Below are 23,083 nucleotides of genomic sequence, written 5' to 3'. Positions count from 1 at the left end.
TCTGCCTTCTGTTGGGCAGAGTCCCCAAAGAGAGGGCTGCCCTGGCTAGGTGGCCCGACCTTCATCCCCCTTGACAGCACCCAAGACAGCACAGTCTCCACTCCAGTAGCCACCCGAGGGTGAGGGCAGAGGTCAAAGCCACAAGCTACACCTTGGCTAGGGCCCTGAGTAAGGTCTGCTTAACTTCCTTTGAAATTAGGCCAGGTGAGGGAGCTCATGCCTCTGATCCCAACACTGCAATGCTGCAGTGAACTGTGATGCAGCCCAGGTGCCATCTGTCTTTATGCCATGCAGCCTGGTGGCCACACACATCCTGAACAGCCCTGACCCTTCTTAGGGTTGGGCAGAAGGGACACCCAGCCCAGTGCCCCTGGAGAAGCAGAGCTGGGGGTTGGGGCAGCAAGCAGTTGGAGGAGCTCCCCAACCCCCACACCCAATTGAGGCTGTGCCTCCACAGACTCTGCAATCCTTGACCTCACCTGTCGCGGGGTTAGGGCTCTCTGCCCCAGGTTCCCACATTGCCAGCTGAGAACCCGCTTCCAGGGCCTCAGCCCTCCCTGGGTTTTGGTGGGGGCTCTGGGCACACATGGGAGGACTACATTCCCCCAGGACATTAGGAATCAGATGGGCTCCGGGGCTCACGCCTGTAATCCCAGCACTTTGGGAGACCAAGGCGGGCAGATCACCTGAGGTCAGGAGTTTGAGACCAGCCTGGCCAACACGGTGAGACCTCGTCTCTACTAAAAAATACCAAAACTTAGCCTGGTGTAGTGGCAGGCACCTGTAATCCCAGCTACTCAGGAGGTTGAGACAGCAGAATCTCTTGAACCCGGGAGGCGGAGGTTGCAGTGAGCTGAGATCACACCATTGCACTCCAGCCTGGGCAACAAAAGAGAAACTCAAAAAAAAAAAAAAAAAATCACCAAGTCTCAGCCTCCTGGGAGACAGACCCCGGCTCCGACCTTCCAGTGGGATCTCATTAACTCCTGACACTGACCTTCCAATTAGGATGATATACCTTCCTTTTAAAATATATTTATTGAAATACAAAGAGTCAATATAAAGAAAAATAGAGGTCACCATACTTGGCCACAGTTAGACCGCTCATAGGCTCATGGCTGCTACAGCCATGGGCAGGACACAGAGGGAGTCCAGCCTCTACTGGTACGTCTGGGCAGGTTCACCTTTGCAGGGCAAGCCAGGGGCCATCCCTGCTATGCGAAACCTGAAGGTTTTCCAGGAAGCTGGCTGCTCCAGAGCTAGCTGTCAAGTCTTTAGCCCCACAGGCTGGTGCCGAGAGCCACTTTCACAGGAGCAGCCTCAGGCTTCACCCACACCCGAGGAGCTTCCGAGGCAGGAGGCAAGCAAGGTGAAGGGAGAGTTCAGGGTCCCACAATAGCAGTGAGCAGGGTCCAGCCATCAGGCCTCAGAGCCTCTGTCATGCCACCTGCGAGACGGGCTTCTCCTGTCCCCACTGTGTCCCCGCTTCCTCCTCTTACAGCAGGGGGAGTTGGAGTCGGAGTCGTGGTGGTGCCTGGGCCTGGGGAGACCAAGGGCAGTCACTCGGAAGGAGTCAACCAGGCCTCCACCCCAAAGAGGCAGACATGGACCAGGGCATACCTCTCGGGAGATGTGGGAGAGCAGGTGGCCTCAGCTGGCCTCCTGTGCTCTTTGTCTTTCCTCTTTTTCTCTTTCTTGTGTTTCTTCTTTTTCTTTTTCTTCTTCTCCTTCTTGCTTTTCCTGTGGCTCTCACAACTACAAGGAGGATACAAAGTGTGCCTCAGACCCTAGTCTTGCAGGCCAAGACAGTGAACACAAGCAGGCCTCATCCAGGAGATGAAGCCACCATCCACAAGTGCGTCTTTAAATCAGTTAAATCAGACTACAAATTCCACTCCTCAGTTACGTGGTCACATGGCCAGTGGCTTAGAAACAGATGCAATATCCCCATCTCCACAGCACGGCCCTGCCCCACCCCAGCTGTGCAAGGGCAGGTTGACACCTTCCTACCTGCACCCACCAGGCCACTCTTGGGGTCAGGCCCAGGTTCACCACCCAGGAGAAGCCCTGGCGGTGCCACCCACGGCAGGAAAAGGCCCCGCCCCAGGTCCTGAGTGCCCTCCCACGGCACAGCCCCCGACCACTGCCAGTACTTAGGACCTCTCTTCAAGGGTGACCCGAGGAACTCCCCTAGAGAAAAACCTAGGAGTAAGTGGGACAGGAAGTAAAGTAGGGCAGGCCACCGGCCGGGCCGGTGCGCCAAGAGAAGCTGCCACCTGCCAGAGCGGGAGCCGCTCCGGTCCTCCCGAGACCCTCCAACCCCGGGGCGCAGCTCGCCCAGTTGGCACAGCTCACCTGCTTTCCGTCTGATCCTCCGCTCGCGGCTTCCTCCTGGCCGAGGCTGCCGAGGTCCCGGACCCGCCGCTCTCTACGCGGTGATGCTGCGGGAGAAGCGAGTTCTGGGGAGGAGTCTGCGGGCCGGCCCCACACCACGCCCCGCAGCGCCCCAGGGAGCTCCGTTCAGTGCCCCCGCCCCGCCCCACCCCTGCTGGCCCCTGCTGCGGTCAGGCGGGGTGGGGGATTACCGTGAACACAGACAGCCCCAGTTTGGCGGCCTCCTTGTCCTCTCGGGACATCGCCACGCGGCCCACGGAACCACTGCAGGGACACGGCGATGAAGACAGTACGGCAGGGGCCCGCCTCACCCGAGCAATCGAGCCCAGTCCTGCCCTCCCCTGGAAACCCGACCGCACCTGGCGCTCCCCAGCCCCAGCAGCCGGTCCACGCCCTTCTCCTCGGGGTCGCCTCCTTCCCGCTTGCAGACTTCCGCGAAGTCCTGCAGGTGCGAGACCACAGGGAGCGCTCGGGACGGCCCCACACCCACGGCCCTCCACGCGCCCCCCACCCCGGGGAGTTACCTCCTTGCTCAGGCCCGTGGGCTGCTTCTTCACGTTCTTGTAGCCACTGCGAGAGGGCCGGGGCAGGCGTCAGGACGGACGGACCTCCTCCCACCACAGGTCCTCACCACTCCAGCCTTCGTCCTCAGGGTCCCGACCGCGCGAGTCCCCGCAGCCCCGCCCGCACCCTGCCCGACCCCCAGCCCCCACCCAGCCCGACCCCCAGTCCCCACCCAGCCCGACCCCCAGTCCCCGTCCACGGCCCCACCCTGCCCCGGCAGCGCCTTCCCGGGCACCGACCGCTGCTGCCCGCGGACACTCACAGGGCGGCAAGCAGCGCCTCGCGCTCCGCCTCCCGCACGGCTGCCAGTTCCTCCTCGCGGCTCGGGCCCGCGCACGGCGCCCGGCCCTTGGCGTACCAGGTGAGGTCGCGGCCCTTCTGCCAGCGGCCTACGGGCGCCATCAGCGAGTTGCCTGCGTACGTAGACGCTGTGAGTCCAGCGCCCGCCCGGGATCCCGGAGCCCGGAGCCCGCCCGCCGCGCGCACCCACCCAGGTAGTTCTCTCGCTGCTTGTCAGTCTTCACGTCTTCCCAGTTGAACTGGTCCTGCCCGCCGCGCACGCCTCCGCGACTGGAGCCGAACATGGCGCCGGGAAGGCAGTTGCCTGGGGCCTGCGGCCTGCAACCTGCAACCCGCAACCCGGGCCCCGCTACCCACTACCGTCGGACCCAGGCCCGACCCCGCCTCCGCGTCGCGCGCCGTGACGTCACTCCAGCGCCCACACGGCTTCGCGCGCGTCTGCGCAGCGCACTGCCCTGGATCTGTGCTCCCGCGCATCACCTTCACGTCGCCTTTGGGCGCCTGCGCACTGCGCCTACCCGGCCCGGCGCGGGAACGCTTCTGAACTGGACGTTTAAAAATGGTTAAAACGGGGCCGGGTGGGGTGGCTCTCGCCTGTAATCCCAGCAATTTGGGAGGCCGAGGCGGGCGGATGGCTTGAAGTCGGGAGTTCGAGACTAGCCTGTCCAACATGGTGAAATCCCGTCTCTACTAAAATACAAAAATTAGCCGGGTGTGGTGGTGCACACCTGTAATCCCAGCTACTCAGGAGGCTGAGACAGGAGAATCACTTGAGCCGGGAGGCAGAGGTTGCAGTGAGCCGAGATCGCGCCACTGCACTCCAGCCTGGGCGACAAAGCAAGACTGTCTCAAAAATAATAATAATAATAATGTTAAAATGAGCCAGGCGTACGCGCGCCTGTAGCCCCAACGCTTTGAGGCTGAGGCAGGAGGATCTCGAGCCCAGGACATCGCGCCACTGCACTCTAACCTGAACGAGTGAGCGAGACCCTATCTCATAAATAAAGAAGAAAACACACAAGGTGTGCCTAGCTAACACCGCTGCTAGCCGCGATTCCATATCGGGAGCTTAACAAGGTAATGACCTTAATGATTTGTGGAATTTCTGAGTATTACCCAGTAAACTTCTGGATGAACCAGCAGCTACCCGGACACCCTCAGAGCACTGGTCCCGTCCCTGCCGTGTTAAACTGAATGTGCACCCTAACTCCCATGTGAAATCCTCCCCCCAAGGCGTTGGTGCTTCGGAAGTGACTAGGTCATGAGGACAGAGCCTTCATAAAAGGGACCCCAAGAGCTTTGTGCAGCTTTCCACTGTGTGAAGGCAGCGGGAAGCAAGTCTGCAGTCTGGAAGAGACCCCTTACCAGAACCTCAGCGTGCTGGGCACCCTGATTTTGGAGGTTGTGACGTCCCCCTGCTTCCCCTTTCCACTTTCATTCCCAGTGCTGACTGAGAAACAGAGTCCCTTGGCTACTCTGTGACCTCGCCAACGGTGTAATTTCCTCTGCAGACTTGAACCCGAGCCATAGCCATGAACGTTCCCAGGCACAGATGACAGTATCTAGGTTGTTGCTCAAAACACAGAAAGAAACTGGACCCACCCTGAGCCAGATTCCTTAAACCCTCATATAAATTCCATTTGCCAACCCCCTCCCCACGGACATACCTAGAGAGAACATTGATTTCTCTCACTGCCTATTGCAAGAACTGCTGCAGCCCACTCTGTACAAAAGACCCACGAATAAATGCTCTGGGCGAATCACCCTGGCATGCTCAATCTGTAGAATCCTAACCAGCCCCATCTCAGGATGGTGTGGGGCACTCCCTTGTGGGAACTCTACTGCCACTTTTGGGGCAATTCCAGCCACAGGTTGAACTGGATGAAACACAGGTCTAGTGTCCTGTGGAAAATTTGTTTCTTAGTGACCCACTCCATGGGCCAGACTATTAGAGCAGCCTGGCAGACAGCCACACGTCTGGCTCATCTATCTACTTAGCAAGTACTGGCTGCCATCTCCCTCGTGAGGCGCTGCATGAGCTTGCATCATGGAGCAGGTGCATGGCGAGGGCAGAGCAGTAGGCCACAGCCAGGCACACAGAAGGTGACTGGCCGACTCCCGGGAAGGCTCTCTCGGGTGTAGGGCATCATCTCCTGGGTGCCATTGCGGCTTGCCAGGCCAGGGTGGACTTGGGCCATGTGGGCAGGGCCCAGCTGTGGAGTCTGACCACTGACTGAATGTCAGGTGTGGTGGAGAGGGGATAGCAGGGCCAGGTGGACATTGGGCAGGAGTCCAGGACGGCTCTGAGGCTCTGGTCTGGGCAACTGTGAGGATGAAACAGCCACCTGTCAACATGAGGACTAGGTTTGTGGGGAAGACCTGGTTAGTTTTGAGCCCATTAGCCTGACAAGCCGTAGGCCACAGGAGGAGGGGTCACCAGGGTGGAGGTTGCATGGCCTGTGCCTGCTGGGTGGAGGCCCAGCTGGGGGCACTGGTCACAGTGGTGTCCTCTGTGACAGCAGCGAAGCTGGACCCAGGAAGGTGGCGGTCACGGAGTGGAGGGGCAGTGGAGATCCCAGGGGAGCCCACTATAGTGGGAGGAGGCTGGGTACAGTGGAGGCGGCCAAGTGAGTGCACAGAGTGGCTGGGCAGCTGGCTCTATATGCCACAGGGATTGAGCCACAACTTCAGAGACAGGGGCTCCAGGGAGGCTGCTCAGGAAGTAACCCTGCAAGGCAGAGTCCCAGGCGGCCACACAGCCCATCCATGTGAGGTCAGGCACTGCTGGGTCACAGGAACAGAGGCAGGGCCAGGGGACGTCCCTTGCAGGCTCTTCTCAGCAGAGCTGAAGGCTGGCAGGATGAGCAGAGGGCCAGGAACAAGCTTAAGGGGCGAGGGACAGGCCTGCGAGGTGGGGACACTGCCCAGGCTCCTCAGTTATAAGTACTGTCATCACAGGGGCATGACAGAGCACACTCCCACCTCCCTGGCAATCCCAGAACACCACCGCAAGAAGTCTTTGTTGGGCACTCCAGGTGTCAGAGAGACAGCCTGCCAGGTGGGACCCAGTAACATCCCAGGACAGGGACAGGAAGCAGTCCGGGCCCTGAGCTGTCCAAAACCTGGGTTGGTGTGCGTGTGGAAGGTGCCTGCACATTAGCTGGAGCTGGTCCTGAGTGAAATCAGCCTCTGGACAGATGAAGCAGGGTCCGTGGATCTCCCTGGGCTGTGTGTAACTGCAGTGCTCTGCAGACCCCATTAGGAGTCAAGGACAACCAGGGCTGGCTGCTCCTCTGGGGACCCTCCCAAGACAGGACCTTCCCTGGGGCAGCCTGGGAATGCGGGGCCAGGGCAGGGAGCTGCAGGCTATGGTCCAGATGGTCCTAGGACTGCCCCACCAAGGTTGATGCCTGAGTCCCACAACACCCAGCCCCTCCTAGGAACCAACCTGAGGGCCACTGTTCTGTCAGAAGGGCAGTCGCCTTGGTGCCCCTGAGGCTGGGAGGGCAGAGCTTAGAGCTTGGTGGTGTTAGGTACTGCCCACATGGTTGTCCATGTACACCACAGCCCCAGAGCAGTGTCCAAAACCCACAGGTTTGATCTACACCAACCCTCACCCTGCTAGTCCACTGAGCCCTCTCTATGCTTGAGCTAGTGCCTTTCAGGGGACGAGCTGCCAGTCTGGGGCACACACCAAGTGGGGAGACAGACACAGACTCCAGGTGGCAGCTTCAAGAACGAGTGATTTAAGAACAGCCTTCCCATCTTAGCAATGTCCCGGGGTGGCTGGAGCCACGGTCACTTCTTGGTCCTGGTCCAGAACTGTCGGTAGCGCTCCACATGAAAGTCATCGCTGAGCTCCTGCTCGTACTCCTTCCTTGACTGGAGCTGAGCCTCACGCTTCCGCAGCCTGGCCCGGCGCTCCTCAGGAGACAGGGTGTCCAGATCTATGGGCATCTGCAGGGGACAGACCAAGTTTCGTCCATGTGGATTGAGGGACCTTGAGAGCTACTAGGGGGACAGCCCAGGGCCTTCCTCTCAACTTATGTCTTCCATCCTATGCTAGCTTAATTTTCAAACATTCTTATTGGTCTCTCCCTTCAAAGCTTTCAATCTTTAAAATAAATTGTTCTGTGTTTTCCCCAGATTTGATGTTTTTAAAAACACACAAGGCCAGGCATGGTGGCTTACTCATGCCTGTAATCCCAGTGCTTTGGGAGGCCTAGGTGAGAGGATTGCTTGAGCCCAGGAGTTCAAGACTAGCCTGGGCAACACAGAGAGACCCCATCTCTACAAAAAAAATCTTTCAAAAAATTAGTGAGGCATGGTGGTGTGCACCTGCAGTCCCAGCTACTCAGGAGGCTGGGGTGGGAGGACCACATGAGCCTAGGGGGTCAGGGCTGCAGTGAGCCGAGATCGTGCCTCTGCACTCCAGCCTGGTTGACAGAGCAAGACCCTGTCTCAAAAAATAAATTTAAAAAATAAAAACACACTACTGGTTAGTCCTATCTAATTTTGGTGCTTAGAGTCAGTTTTGGATCTAAGCCTTCCTCCACTCCTCCAACAACCACCTGCTCCCCTGACTGCTGTCATGTGGTACAGTGACCACAGCCACATGTCCATCCAAAGGCGACTGGCCACCAGCACCCCCACCACAGCCTCGACCCCAGTCCGGCACCTGGAAGTACCTGGAGAGGGAAGCTTACCGCCAGCATGCGCCGCGGCTCCCTGTAGCGGATGTAGATGGTGGAGCCATCCTGCTTCACCAGCAGCACGGGGTAGAGTCGTGCATAAGCCTGGCGGTGCACACGAGTGAGTGAGGCCCTGCTGCTGTCAGCTCGCCAGGAGGATGCGTGCAGGCGGCGGAATGCAGGTCCGGTGGCCTTCACGGTGCTCTGCCTCAGCCGGCTGCAGATAAACGTGCAAGCACTGGTCAGCCGACAGTGCTGCAGCAAAGTGCCAACATGACTGAGGCTGGCTGTGATGGGGCACTGCCGGGCCACAGGAGACACTACCAGAGCTGGTGACCCGTGCCAGGGGCAGGATGAGCCTCGGGGCTTCCTAAAGAGCTGCAGGCTGTGGTCAGAGCCGTTCTGGCCCCCTAGCCAGGAAGAAGCTGCCAGGCTGAGCAAGAGCACAAAGCTTCCAGCACAGGGGACAGTGGACAATAGCAAGGACTAGGGAGGATTAGAATGGCGGTTTCCTGCTGAAGAGAGGAGTTCCCTGGGGTGGCCCCTGAAAGTAATCCCCAGGGACCTAAAAGTCCATGCTTACCCAAGCAGGCTGCCCACGGCCGCCATTCCTCCTTAGAGCCCCAGTGGCACGTGGAGGTGGTCAGTACAGGCCCTGACGTGCAACCTGCTAGGCAGAGAATGAAGAGATCTTTTTTAAAAGGAAGGTTCTTCCACCTAATGGGTTCTCATCAAATCCCAGCCCAGGATGCTTCCAAGACACATGTAATCACCACGCCACTCACGAACCTCTCCCAGCAACCCTTGGACTTCTCAGAACCGCCTGTAGAGGTTTTTCCAAAAGCAGAAGTTGGTCACTACTCCCAAGGATTCTGAGTCAGCCTGCAGCAGGGCCCAGGCTGTCTGTTCTGGCCGTTACCGAGTCTGCGAAACCTCTCTGAATGGACTGCAGCCTCAAAAGTGGAGCTGAGGTCATGTCTTGCTTTCTAAGGTCATTGCTAGTTTTAATCAAAACCCAGTGAGGTGAGGATTGTCATGCTTGCTTAAAGGAGAATGGAGGCCCAGGGCTACTTTGCTGTGACCTGGATTCCCATGGGAGTCTGTGCTGAGGTGTTCGAGGTAAAAGCCCAGTTTCCAATACTCAGATTCCAGGAGATGAGGCTGCACGGAGGCCGAGCGCCCAGCTTCCTCTGGCGTACCCCTGTCTCTCACCAAGGAAGGGACCTGAAGACAGGTCCGGCTGCCTCTAAAATGGAAATCCTGCTACGTGTCCTATGCCCACATCCCTCTCCCTCGGCCTCACCAGCACGGGAGCCTGCGGCTGGTCCAGGAGGGTCTTCGGGGGAAGCTCCCTCTCCCTTCCTGCTAGACTGCATGGGGACAAGCGCCCAGTACAGGTGCAGCCCCCTGTCCCCTTCCCTGCCTCCCTCCCTCCCGACTCCACCGGGAGAGTACAGCGCCCCCCGCCTCTGTTCCCGGTCCATACGAGGCGCCAACCTGCGGCCGCCACAGTCGCTGCGGAGGGGCCTGAGGACAGGCGGTCCTGACCCCCACTGCCCGGTGGAAACTAAGGCCAGGGACGAGGCCACACAGGAGGTCACGGTACACTCACTGCGTTGGGTGCTGCCGCGCTGCAGCCTACGACGTCACTGGCAGGCGCTGCGTCGCGCGGTATGACGTGTTCCATGGCAGGGCGAGGCAAGAGTGGGCGGTGAGACACGAAGATATACCCCCCCGTTAGGCGGGGCCGGCGCGGCGTGATGTAATCTCGGGGGCGGGGCGAAGCCTAGATGGGCGGAGCCTGCGGGGGCGCTGTGGCAGTACAAGGACCCAGGCGGGGCCGGCGAGGAGGTGACCTCCGTTCCTACGGGGAAGACCAGGGCAGGCCGGCGGGGTCGAGGGGGACCCGCGGGTCTGAGGGAGGACGGAGCGGGGGAGTGCTGAGGGAGGACCCGGGGTGGGGAGCTGAGGGAAGATCCGCAGGGCTGAGGGAGGATCCAGGAGCGCTGATAGAGGTCCCGGAGGGCTGAGGGAGGACCCAGGGGTCCTGAGGGAGGACGCAGGGGGGCTGAGGGAGGATCTTCGGGGCTGAAGGGGCATCAGTTGGGCTGAGGGAGGACCCAGGGGGACTGCGGGAGCACCCGCGTGGGGGCGAGGGAAGGAGGATCCGCGGGGCTGAGTGGGCACCAGCTGGGCTGAGGGAGGATCCAGGAGGAGCTGCGGAAGGATCTGCAGGGCTGAGGGAGGATCTAGAAGGGGTGAGAGATGTCCCAGGAGGCTAAGGGGGGGATCTGCAGAACTGAGAGGGGTCCCAGGGGGCAGTGAGGGAGGATCCATGGGCGCTGAGGTGGGAATCTAGGGAGGCTGAGGGAGGATCTGTGGGGATGACGGAAGTTCAAGGGGGGCTGAAGAGGCACGCAGCGGGCCGAGGGGGACCTGAGAGGCTGAAGGAGGATCCGAAAGGCTGATACAGCGGGGCTGAGGGGGGATCCGCGGGGTTGGCGGGGGCTGAGGAATTACCCTGTAGTTCACAGCAAAATGGAGTAATTTATGTCACAACGTAACCGAAATGGAGTGGGGAGGGCCCTAAGGAAGCAGCTGTCACCCATTTCTGAAATGCCAGCAAGGCTCACTATTACCTTGTAAACAGAGCTTATTCCGGGCATTTCCACTGGCCTGCAGTATTCCAGATGAGATGTTTGGACCAGGGCAGGCAGATAGCATCGCCTATCTGCCTCAGCGAACCAGGATCACTTTGTGCAATGAGTTCATGAGACCAGGGACTTTGTTTTGTGAAAATTACAAATAAGGAATGAAATCACTTTGTCAGGCCCAGACAAACAGGGCTGGGAAGGACAGTAGGCTCAGGGTTAGTGTCTGAGATAAGAACTATTTGCAAGGACTTTCTAAAAACCCCACAAGAAACCCTTTTGTGTCATTCGCGGTTCTCCTACTTTGACAAAATTTAGACCATCTTTAGGACTGCAGTAATTCAGATAAGATGCCCGGAATAAACACTTGCCCAGTAATGGCAGCGCCACCAATGAACTGAGGACAACTTTGAGCTTTGGCGTTGGGCCTCTGGAACCAATGAACTCTTTCTAAGCAGCTTTTGTGAACCTCTCCCTTTTCGCTGATAGAAGTTCCCTTTTCGCTGATAAAAAGTTCCCTTTACCCTTCCCTCACCAGGAGTGCTGGTGGCTTGCTGTTGTTGACGAAAAGAGTCAAACTCTGTAAAATATTTTAAGAGATTTATTCTTAGCCAAATATGAGTAACCATGGCCTGTGACACAGCCCTCAGGACAGAGGTCCTGAGAACATGTTCCCAAGGTGGTTGGGGTGCAGCTTGGTTTTATACCTTTTAGGGAGGCATGAGACATCAATCAAATACATTTAAAACCTACATTGGTTTGATTCAGAAAGGCAGGACAACTCGAAGCAGGGGTCGAGGGTGGTGGCTTCCAGTTTATAGGTAGATTGAAAAATTTTCTGTTTGACAATTGGTTGAATTTACCTAAAGACCTGGGATTAACAGAAAGGAATGTCTGGGTTAAAATAAAAGATTGTGGGCGGGGTGCAGTGGCTTACACCTGTAACCCCAGCTCTTTGGGAGGCTGAGGCAGGCGGATCACGAGGTCAGGACTTCGAGACCAGCCTGACTAACGTGGTGAAACCTCCTCTCTACTAAAAATACAAAAATTAGCTGGGCGTGGTGGTGTGTGCCTGTAATCCCAGTTACTCAGGAGGCTGAGGCAAGAGAATCACTTCAACCCGGGAGGCGGAAGTTGAAGTGAGCCGAGATTGCGCCAGTGCACTCCAGCTTAGGCGATAGTGTGAGACTCCATCTCAAAAAAAAAAAAAAAAGGAAAGAAAAAATACATATATATATGATTGTGGAGACCAAAGTTCTTATGTGCAGAAGAAGCCTTCAGGTATTAGGCTTCAGAGAGAATAGGTTGTAAAATGTTTATTGGACTTAAAGTCTATGTTGATGTTAATGCCAGAGAGGTATAATGAGGCATGTCTGACCCCCACTTCTTATGGCCTGAACCAGTCTTTGAGGTTAAATTTTAAGAGTTCCAGGCCAGGCATGGTGGCTGACACCTGTAATCCCAACATTTTGGGAGGCAGAAGTGGGCGAATCACTTCAGGTCAGGAGTTCGAGACCAGCCTGGACAACATGGTGAAACCCGGTCTCTACTGAAAAATATACAAAAATTAGCCAGGCATGGTGGTGCATGCCTGTAATCCCAGCTACTTGGGAGGCTGAGGCAGGAGAATAACTTGAACCTGGGAGGCAGAGGTTGCAGTGAGCAGAGATCGCACCACTGCACTCCAGCCTGGGTGACAGAGCAAGACTCCATCCAAAAAAAAAAAAATTTAAGAGTTCCCTGGCCGAGGAGGAAGTCCATTTAGATGGTGGGGGAGCCTTATAAATTTATTTTTTATTTTTGGTTTACACTTGATAAAAACTTCAGCCGAATTAAATTTAAAGTTTAATTGAGCAATGAACGATTCACGAATCGCGCAGCCCCCACAATCACAGCAGATTCACAGAGACTCCAGTGCAGCCACGTGGTGGAAGATTTGTAGACAAAAAAAGGTAAATGATGTACAGAAATTGGAAGTGAAGTACAAAACGGCTGGATTGGTTTCAGGTTGGTGTTTGCCTTATTTGAACACAGTTTGAACGCTCAGCAGTATATGAATAGCTGAAGTGCAGCCTCTGGGATTGGCCAAGATGCAGCTATTGTTACAGTTGCATACTTCTGTTAGGTTTTCAATCTATCTACCTATTAAGCTAGGTTGCAGTTCATCTACAAGGACTCAAATATAGAAGTATGAAGTCCTTCTCAGGCCATATTTAGTTCGCTTCAACAACTCCCCTCTTTTGGTCATTTTCTCAATTTTGAGAGATTGACCAAAACTTTAGTTGTTGTCACCATCACCATTGTAGATGTACTTATTTGCTCATGAAATCCAGTGGGAAACAGTAGAACAATGAGTTTTCCAAAGGTAGGAACAAAGACTGAGTAGAGCGTACCTCTTTATGCTGGAACATCCTGTTTATAGGAGAAAAAACCTGGTCTATTCTAGGATTTATGTGCATCCTTAATTTGATTATGTCACAATTAGCATGAGTGACTTCATTTTAGTTTGGTTTGTCCTGTTGGGACCTAGTGCATGAGCTTAGTCCAAAACAATGGCCTCCCATAATTGTGTTTTTTTAAAAATTCCCCCTTTTTGGTCAGGTTCTTACTTAGGTGAGAGTGTGACCAAAACTTGGGGCCTTAGCACCACTCTCTGTTACCATCATTTTGGGTTTCTGGTGTCAGCACATCATTCATAGATTATGGTATCCTCATGGTCACATATTTCTTTCAGCTCTTTCATTCCAGTTGAAGAGAGACCATTTGACGTTCTAGAGATAGTTGCATGCAAACATGTAAAACCTTTGAGAGAATACAGTGCACCAGGGTGACTATTATTATGCCTATTGGGAGCATAATACCAAGAGCTTGGAGTATGCTCCTTACCCAGGGTCCCCATAAACCAAACTGCCTAAAATTAAATAGATTAAAGAATGAGTGAGATGAAGGGTCTACTTGCTTGACTAACTGATCTTTTCATTAATCCTCTACAACTGAATTTTTATAATCTACATTTAATGTATTCCTCCATAGGCCACAACTGCCAGCAGCTGCACAGGTACTTTTCTATTTAGCTAATTCTATTATTTAGCATAACTTTCACAAGAGAATTTAAAGTGTGTTGTGTAACGATAGCCTTTACAGTAGAATCTGCTAGAAAGCCTATTATGAGGGATACATTTCTAGTTATTGCCTATTTTATTCTAAACCATGGAAAAAGGACCTAACAAATGATGTCCTTTTAGAAAAGTGAAGGCCCCCTGACAATGTTCTCTTTAACCCATGATGTGGGTTAAGAGGAGTTTTTACTGATTATGAGGAAATGTATGTACAGTGAAAGTTTTGCACCTACATTGGGCCTTCGTCTTGTCTTTATCAAAGTATAAGATTATTCACATATAAGGCTGGCTGCAAAATCCTTCACAAATAAAAGTATACCCTATAACTGAATATAATAGAACGCTTTTTCATTTCTATTGTTCATAGAGGCATAAACAAGGAAAAACTATTCAAAGATAAGAGTCTTATCATAGAAGTCTTGATCCGTGATCATGGGAAAAGCTTTCCACATCAAGGATGCCATCTTCTTCTGGGAAGAAACTTTCTGGGTTAGTTTTACCTTAAGGATTCCAATGGGTGTACAGTTCCAAGAGTGTAGAGGGACCCCTCTCAGTTGTTTATGAAGCCAAGGTTCAAGGTTCCAAAGTTTTGTTGCAGTGTAGAAGGACAGTCTTTCTCTGATGTTCTCAGAAGAGTCAGTCTTCAGGTTCTGGATTGTGAAGGGGTTGATTGTCCTCAGTGAACCATATAAAGTTTTATTTATCTAGTGAAAATATACTCTGGAATAATAATTAGCTGTTATAACATAAAACATGCATTGAAAATGACAGTGGAATGAAATTCATTTATACATGTTTAAATGACCCATCAGGTAGCCAAATGTACCTGAAGGTTTGATTACCTTCCCAGGAATATGGAACCAACCATTGGTTTTATTTTATTTTATTTTTTTTGAGACGGAGTCTCGCTCTGTTTCCCAGGCTGGAGTGCAGGGGCATGATCTTGGCTCACTGCAACCTCCATCTCCCGGGTTCAAGCGATTCTCCTGCCTCAGCCTCCTGAGTAGCTGGGAGTATAGGCACCCGCCACCAAGCCCAACTAATTTTTACATTTTTAGTAGAGACAGGGTTTCACCATATTGGCCAGGCTGGTCTTGAACTCCTGACTTTGTGATCCACCCACCTCAGCCTCCCAAAGTGCTGGGATTGCAGGCGTGAGCCACTGTGCCCGGCTGTGTTTTTTGTTTTGTTTTTTTTTTTACAAGAATCATCTGCTTATTTGTTTTACAGAGTAATTATTTAAATTGAGTACATTTGGGCACAGTAGATATTGGACATGAAAAGTATTTGTATCAGAATGGGCATCAGAAAAATAGCAACTCATCTTACACATAATAACTAGAAAATATTATTCTGTCTGATCATTTAAGTGTTACAAATCTTGAGAATGTTATACACTGAAGAAATTAGGTACTACCTTAAAATTAAATCTTGCTTGGAAATAATCCTTTAAAAATGATCTGAGGTATAAATCATCTATGTATTAAACGTGAGTCTTTGACATACAAAGAGTTTAAACAAATATATCAATTACAGGTCAGTGGCTCTTAAAATAGCTACCAGTCAGGTTCAAGGACACACTGTTCCGCAATTTCCCATAAGCTGGGGTTTTCCATTGCAGCCTCCACTTGCTCTTTGTTGTTTATCTGCGTACTTATATCTTCTGTTAAGTGGGTTCCTTCAGAAATGTAGATTTCCAACTTATGTTTAAACAATAAACACCGCTGAAGTTTTATTCTTAAGCACAGCCCCATAAGAATTGCCAAATATTAATGAGGTACTCTTGGTGTAAACTTGATAATAACAAGATAGTCTTCTTCATTTATCTCCTGAACTTCCATATAACTTTCTGCTACCAATTCCAGTTCTTCTAAAGTATTGGGCTTTTCTGGGTCCCACATAGTTCGAATCAAATCATAAACCTCTAGCACTTTCTTTTCCATGATCCAGGGCTGCCGGGCAGCTCCCCACTCAAACAGGCCCGAGAGCCACAGGACCCTGCTCAGTGTCCAGGAGAGCAGCCTCAGCTCTGCCATCTCTGGCAACTGTGGAAGCACTGGTTTTAAACAGTTTTCGCAATTTACAAGTTAACCACATCAGTATATTAAATTTGGGTCATTTTATCTTTTCCATGATGAGTCATAAAATCCAGAACCTTTAATAACAAAAGCCTTAGAGTCTCAAGAGGGACAAGGTGGCCATCCTAGTTCTCCATGAGTCCATGCTTAACATTGGACTTATGTCCTCTTGAATACCAGTTGTTTCTCCAATTTATCATAGGTAATTTGACTCAGACCTTGGAGTTCAAATTGTATATCTAAACAATTTTAGTATTGGCTGGTTTAACATGAGAATCTGGCAAAGTATTTTCTTGGAATTTCAATAATTTTTTCTTTTTTTGAGACAGAGTCTCACTCTGTTGTCCAGGCTGGAGTACAGTGGCATGATCTTGGCGCACTGCAGCCTCCACCTCCTGGGTTCAAGTAATCCTCCTGCCTCAGCCTCCCAAGTAACTGAGATTACAGACTTGCACCACCATACCCAGATAATTTTTGTATTTTTAGTAGATACAGGGTTTTTCCATGTTGGCCAGGCTGGTCTTGAACTCCTGACACTGTCAGGTGATCTGCCCACCTCGGCCCCCCAAAGTGCTGGGATAACAGGTGTGAGTCACTGTGCCTGGCCTGTATTTAGTCAATTTTTTCTGTTCGACTTGGGTTAGCAGTTTTATACAAGGGAATTTGGTTATTTCTGTCGTGTATAATAACAACATAATAACCATAATTATGATTGAGAATATATATTCAGACATATTAGAATTTTAGAAATCCTATATAATTTTGGAACATATTGTCCACTAAAATATAAACTGAAGATTAAACATTATTTTTATTTTGACAATGCTTCTATGTAACTTAACATGATAAATAATTCTGTTTACCTCTCTTTTAGAGGCTTTAGGGGCCCTCTGTAGCATTCCAAAGTTAGAGGTCGGAAAAGACCATTTTGGGGCCAGGCGCAGTGGCTCATGCCTGTAATCCCAGCATTTTCAGAGGCCGAGGTAGGTGAATCACCTGACACCAGGAGTTCGAGACTAGTCTGGCCAACATGGTGAAACCCCGTCTCTACTAAAAACACAAAAAATTAGCTGGGCATGGTAGCAGGTTCCTGTAATTCCAGCTACTCAGGAGGCTGAGGCAGAAGAATTGCTTCAACCCAGGATGGGGAGGTTGCAGTGAGCCAAGATTGCACCATTGCACTCCAGCCTAGGCAACAAGAGCAAAGCTCCAGTCAAAAAAAAGAAGAAAGACCATCTTGGGCTGGGTATGGTGGCTCACACTAGTAATTCTAGTAATCCTAGTACTTTGGGAGGCTGAGACAGGCGGATCACTTGAGGTCAGAAGTTTGAGACCACCCTGGCCAACATGGTGAAACCTCATTTCTACTAAAAATACTAAATTTACCCAAGCATAGTGGTGCATGCCTGTAGTCCCAGCTACTTGGGAGGCTGAGGCAGGGGAACTGCTTCAACCCAGGAGGTGGAGGTTGCAGTGAGCCAAAATCACGCCACTGCACTGCCTGGGTGACAGGGCAAGACTCCATCTCAAAAAAAAAAAAAAAAAAAAAAAAAAACCAGAGAGAGAGAGAAAAGACGATTTTGAAGATGAAATTTGATTTGGGGAAGACTATTAAATATGTTAAAGGTTTAAGGCCAGGCATGGTGGCTCATGCCTGTAATCCCAGCACTTTGGGAGGCCAAGGCAGGTGGATCACCTGAGGTCGGGAGTTCCAGATCAGCCTGACCAACATGGAGAAACCCCGTCTCTACTAAAAATACAAAATTAGCCAGGCGTGGTGGTGCATGCCTGTAATCCCAGCTACTCGGGAGGCTGAGGCAGGAGAATAGCTTGAACCCAGGAGGTGGAGGTTGCGGTGAGCTGAGATCGTGCCATTGCACTCCAGCCTGGGCAACAAGATTGCAACTCCATCTCAAAAAAAAAAAAATGTTAAAGTTTTAAAACATTTGATATTATGAACTAGAATTCCGGTTTACCATAAGTAATTCATTTAGCCAAAACGATGATTCAAACATTTTTCAAAAGGCAAAAACCTTTACTCATTAATAGAAGACTTACCTTTCCAAATAATCTGTCTTGTGTATTTCCCCTCTCCCCTTTTTTTTGGTAGTGTATTTAAAAGGCAAACAAAATCTTTCATTATCTTTCAATATTACATGAAAATTTTCTTCAAGAGAGAAAGCCAAATTTCACCCTTGCATTAGTGGACTATTAATGTCAACCACAGTTTTTAATATAACCTCATAGACAAATGTATCCAATCTTAATCAGTTTGACCATAAGGCGAGATTTTCATAAACCTTTTATAACCTTTTACAAATTTTTGTTAAAAAGCAAATTAGTGCTTTAAGAAAACCCTGTTCTACTTTTATTTTGATGTTCAATTTAGGGAAAAAACAAATAATACCCCTTTAAATTTAGTCAATATTTTCACACATAGAATTTCTTTTACAAGGTTAATTTTTACAAACCTCCCACGATTTCTTTAAACCTTTAGTTTAATTTAATTTAATTTAAAACAATCCTTTAACCCTCTAAAGTGGGCAAAAATTTATATTCCCATGCCCTCTTGTAATCTCTTAACCAAAAACACATTTCATTTTCCTTACACACCTTGTAAAACCTATTTTTTTCAGTAGTTTCAATTACATGTTATAATGGTAATTCTTAGCAACTTTCACTTTTGGTGCATAAATTTTCTTTTATGAATCCTTTCACAACTTACACAGAGCATCTATGACATGCTTGGATTTTCTGACTTGTCTTAAACATCCCTCTTTTAAATAACCAGTCATTTTACTTCAGGACAAGAATTTAGCTTACAAGACCCTTTCTTATATAAAGTCTCTTTTCTTTATAAACTTCTTTTCATAACTAGGGGGCATGGCTAATCCCACATATTCCCAGGCCTTACTTACAATTTAATGTCTCCAAAATTACTTGAACAATTTTCAAAAGTCAAAGCAGTATATGACCTTAAAGCATTAAGGAAACCTAATATCTGACCTGCATAATTTAGACTAAATACTAAATAATAAATATCTGACCTGCATAATTTAGACTAAACACTAAATACATAAATTTTAGGCTAAAATAAATGTCTTTATTTTATCAATAATTTTATTTTTTTTGGAGGCACAGTCTCGCTCTCTTGTCCAGGCTGGGGTGCAGTGGCACGATCTGGGCTCACTGCAAGCTCCACCTCTCTGGTTCACGCCATTCTCCTGCCTCAGCTTCCCGAGTAGCTGGGACTACAGGTGCCCACCACCATGCCTAGCTAATTTTTTGTATTTTTAGTAGAGACGGGGTTTCACCATGTTAGCCAGGATGGTCTCAATATCCTGACCTCGTGATCCACCCATCTCAGCCTCCCAAAGTGCTGGGATTACAGGCGTGAGCCACTGCGCCACCTGGCCTATTTTATCAATAATTTTTAAGCTGTTTTTATTTTCCAAAGATTACTAAAGTTACATGAACTAAAAGGCATTACAGTTTTTATTTTTATTTTAAAATATTTAAGTGCTTATTTTTGTTTAAGCCAATTGGAGGTCTTTTATATAAACATTACACATACAACAACACATATATAACTATGCAGACAGACTGAAGAAGATTACTACAGTAGTTGTAAGATTTTTTTTGCCAGTTTTTAAGTTTCTTAATTGGATTATTCACTTTAGGGTGGAGTCCTTGGAGGAGCAGGGCCAGGAAAGGGTCTCTGGTGCCTCCTGTTTTTCCCAAGGAGCTCCAGGCTGTTAGAGCTTGAATATCTGCTTTTAATTAAGCTGACTTTTAACCACAGAATTCTTTAATAAAGTCCTTCTAAAATTTCTTATTACCTGACTTTAGCCAGGCCAAATGGCTGATATTTCTGGCTTTTAAACTTTACCAAAAGTAACCTCATAGGTGCTCTGAGAAGGGAAAATTCAAGACATTTTGTGGAGGGGAAGAGAATTTAAAAATGGCAAAGGTCATCCAAATATTAATCAGAAAGGCTCATCCCCTAATCTAAGGATTGAACCTGAACCCGGCTGCCATTGTGAAAAGAGAAAGCATGGCCACATAATTACAAGGTCAAGCTCCCAAGGACATAACTGACCAATTTGCTGAGCCATCTTGAAAAGTGGGCTTATGGGCGTCCTAAGCCTATTTTCTATCCTAACGTACCCCACTTTATGACAGAACAATACAGAAAGACACACAAAGCACACCAGATTTGCTGCAGTTTAAGACCAACCTCACATATCCTTTCTTCCATTAATCAAAATTTACAGAGGAGATAAACAGTGATTTTACCATTCATTCAACGAGTTTGCACAGAGAGAGAGAGAGAGATCAGAAGTCTGACTGGTAAGAAATTCTTACCCTTTTGCCGGCATGCCAGGCCTCTGGGTTCTCTTTCCCTGAGTGGCCCTAATGACCCAGCTGGCTGCACCATAGCCCTGGGGGCCAAGACACAACACAAAGGAAAATTTTCTTTTTTCATTCTGGCCAGAGCAAAATATGTGTGATAAAACACAGACATTAGCCACTCTACTTAGCAGCCAATATCAAACTGGCAAGACTTAAATTTGCCCCCAGATGGGTCCCATTGTCTTTAATCCAACCTCTGACTAGGAGTTTCAACATATGGTCTCTGGGAAAGATGGTTGCCCTGAGTAACAGAAAAGACAGGAAAGGAAAGGTAGAGAAATAAAAGTATTACCCATGGCAGGATGGGGAAGGTGAAGAGCTCAGGAAGGCCAGAGCAAGACCGACTCATTGCAGCAATACTGCAAAGTTCAGGTGGCCGATTGTCAGTAGCAAAGATATCTTTTCCAGCAGTCCCATCAGCTCTCAAGTTTCCCCATTTGGGAGGAAAAAGCTCCCTGTGTGCCACTATCCTGTACATACATGCCTAATCTTGTCACCCACAACCATCAGCAAAGAGTGCAAGGCAAATTATTCCAAAGAGAATAGCAGTTAACATTCCGTAGTGCCTAACCCGTTCTTAGCCAAAAGGACTTTACTGAGAGCCCTCATTTTTAAATGTACTTCAATGTGTTGCTCATTCAGAACATTCCACTGTAAGTTATCTTTAGTAAGATTTTGCCATTTCTGTGAGACTTTGCTGCCTCGTAGGCCTAATGTGTAATCCGGAAGGAACTCAGTTTTCCAGAAATTAAGAATCCTATTTTTACCTAAAATATTGGCTTTATTCTGAGGTTCTCTTAATTAACTTAGCCAACGATTTTTCCTACCTAAGTGCACAAGAAAAATGAAACAAAGGGGTAGAACACAAAAATTCCTGTGAATTTTTCAAAAGCCAAATTTTATAACCCCTGCAATATTACTGTTTACTACCAGTTTGTTTCTGACCCAGTCACATGTAAAAGGCCTCTAACTGGATCAAAGCCAGTTAATTCCCCAATCAAATCCATTCCTGTACCCAGCCCATTCTCTGTCGTGACTTCCAAACCCAGTTCGGATCAGAAATTTGCTCAAAGAAACTCAGAGAGCTCAAAACACAAATCTGTGGAGCTCTGAAATCTAAGAGCTTACCCACAATCCTCAGCTGCTCCGAGAGATCAGTGGACACAAGTGGGTCCTGCAGGTACCTTGCATATTCACTCAGCACTCCTGGGGGTTGCTAGAGGCTCTACCTCAAATCCCACTTCTGACACAACCTGATAAAGAAAAACTTCAGCCAAATTAAATTTAAAGGAGTTTAATTGAGCAATGAATGATTTGTGAATTGGGCAGCCCCCAGAATCACAGCAGATTCACAGAGACTCCAGTGCAGCCACGTGGTGGAAGACAAAAAAAGGGAAATGACGTACACAAATCTAAAGTGAGGTACAGAATGGTTGGATTGGTTACAGGTTAGCCTTTGCCTTATTTGAACACAGTTTGAACACTCAGCAGGGTATGAATGGTTGAAGTATGGCATCTGGGATTGGCCCAGACTTAGCAATTGTTACAGGCACATACTCCTAAGCTTTCAATCTTGTCTACCTATTAAGCTAGGTTGCAGTTCATAAACAAAAACTTAAATATAGAAGTATGGAGCCCTCAGGCCATATTTAGTTCACTTTAACACACTCTTCTGTGCATTCTGAATTATAATCCTCATTTCTTCTCATTCCCAAGTAAACTCAACATATTTAGAGATAATTTTCTCTACATTTTTTTTAGGTTGACAGTTTCAAAGCGGTTTGCGTGGATTTCTCTTTGTCTTTAAAAACTCCCTTTTGTCCCGGTTTTCCTCAGGTGGGCTATGACTTTCATAGATGCTGAGTGGATTAAAACAAAGAGTTTTTCACATTATACTCTCAGAACACACTTTAAAAAAAAAAATCTTTAATCATCAGCTATCACAACATGCTTCTGACACCAGATGGGGATTTCTCCCCACACACTAAGCAAGCAATCAGTTCTGCAGTGGATAGCAGCTGGGTTTCCTTTGTTCAGTTCGACTCTACCTGAATGCCAATCACAAGCCCCAGGTTGCTTTAGCTGTATTCTGGCCTACCAGCTATAAAGTATGGATCCTAGGACCCCCTTTGGATTCTATTAATTTGCTAGAGCAGTTCACAGAATTCAAACACTTAGGTTTCCTGGTTTATTATAAATCATACAGATGAAGGGATGCACAGGGTGAGTTATGGGGCAGAAAGCTCCATGCTTTCTTTTTTTTTTTTTTTTTTTTTGAGACAGAGTCTCGCTCTGTTGCCCAGGCTGGAGTGCAGTGGCACAGTCTCGGTTCACTGCAAGCTCTGCCTCCCGGGTTCACGCCATTCTCCTGCCTCAGCCTCTCCGAGTAGCTGGGACTACAGGCACCCGCCACCACGCCCGCCTAATTTTTTTGTATTTTTAGTAGAGACGGGGTTTCACCGTGGTCTCGATCTCCTGACCTCGTGATCCACCCGCCTCGGCCTCCCAAAGTGCTGGGATTACAAGCGTGAGCCACCACGCCCGGCCGAAAGCTCCACGCTTTCTGTGGGTCAGCCACCCTCCATGAACCTCCACGTGTTCAGCTACCCAAGCTCTCCAAACCTAGTCCTTTTGGGGTGATTATGGAGGCTTCATTACTTAGGCATGATTGACTAAATCACTGGCCACAGGTACTCAGTTTAACCTTCAGTCCCAGACATGGGGAGGTGGGGATGAGGCTGAAAATTCCAATCCTGCCTTGATCTTTTCAGTGACCAGCCCCATTCTGAAGCTACCTAGGGGCTGCCAGCCACCAGTCAACTCATTAGCATACATAAAAAAAAAGTCAAATACAAAAAATAGCGGGTGGGGGG

At 49.5% G+C, this 23,083-nt stretch overlaps 2 protein-coding genes across 8 annotated transcripts; both read right to left on the bottom strand.

Annotated features, from left to right (window-relative positions):
- Window positions 1–1,015: 1,015 nt before the first annotated feature.
- On the bottom strand, window positions 1,016–3,774 carry C5H1orf35 (chromosome 5 C1orf35 homolog). The gene is made up of 8 exons (XM_030812756.1): window positions 3,449–3,774; window positions 3,221–3,371; window positions 2,919–2,964; window positions 2,754–2,836; window positions 2,586–2,658; window positions 2,356–2,441; window positions 1,621–1,755; window positions 1,016–1,540 (listed from the first exon to the last, which is right to left on the bottom strand). Exons 1-8 carry the CDS (start codon window positions 3,540–3,542, stop codon window positions 1,420–1,422), a joined length of 789 nt encoding a protein of 262 aa, XP_030668616.1. The 5' UTR covers window positions 3,543–3,774; the 3' UTR covers window positions 1,016–1,419.
- A 3,201-nt stretch (window positions 3,775–6,975) lies between these two features.
- MRPL55 (mitochondrial ribosomal protein L55) lies at window positions 6,976–9,642 on the bottom strand. Of its 7 annotated transcripts, none has more exons than XM_003275130.2 (4): window positions 9,562–9,642; window positions 8,533–8,616; window positions 7,965–8,166; window positions 6,976–7,215 (listed from the first exon to the last, which is right to left on the bottom strand). In XM_003275130.2, the coding sequence occupies exons 2-4, from the start codon at window positions 8,556–8,558 to the stop codon at window positions 7,057–7,059; spliced, it is 387 nt and encodes a 128-aa protein (XP_003275178.1). In that variant the 5' UTR covers window positions 8,559–8,616; window positions 9,562–9,642; the 3' UTR covers window positions 6,976–7,056. The 7 variants fall into 7 exon arrangements, with proteins under 7 accessions (XP_003275178.1, XP_003275181.1, XP_030668611.1 ...); XM_003275133.1 differs by having other exon boundaries at window positions 9,447–9,613; XM_030812751.1 differs by having other exon boundaries at window positions 8,533–8,619; window positions 9,447–9,604.
- Between the last annotated feature and the right edge of the window lie 13,441 nt (window positions 9,643–23,083).

This window comes from Nomascus leucogenys, chromosome 5 (assembly GCF_006542625.1).
Source record: "Nomascus leucogenys isolate Asia chromosome 5, Asia_NLE_v1, whole genome shotgun sequence".
Lineage (NCBI taxonomy): Eukaryota > Metazoa > Chordata > Mammalia > Primates > Hylobatidae > Nomascus > Nomascus leucogenys.
Note: the sequence above shows the minus strand (reverse complement) of the source record. Positions and strands in the feature narration are given on the sequence as shown.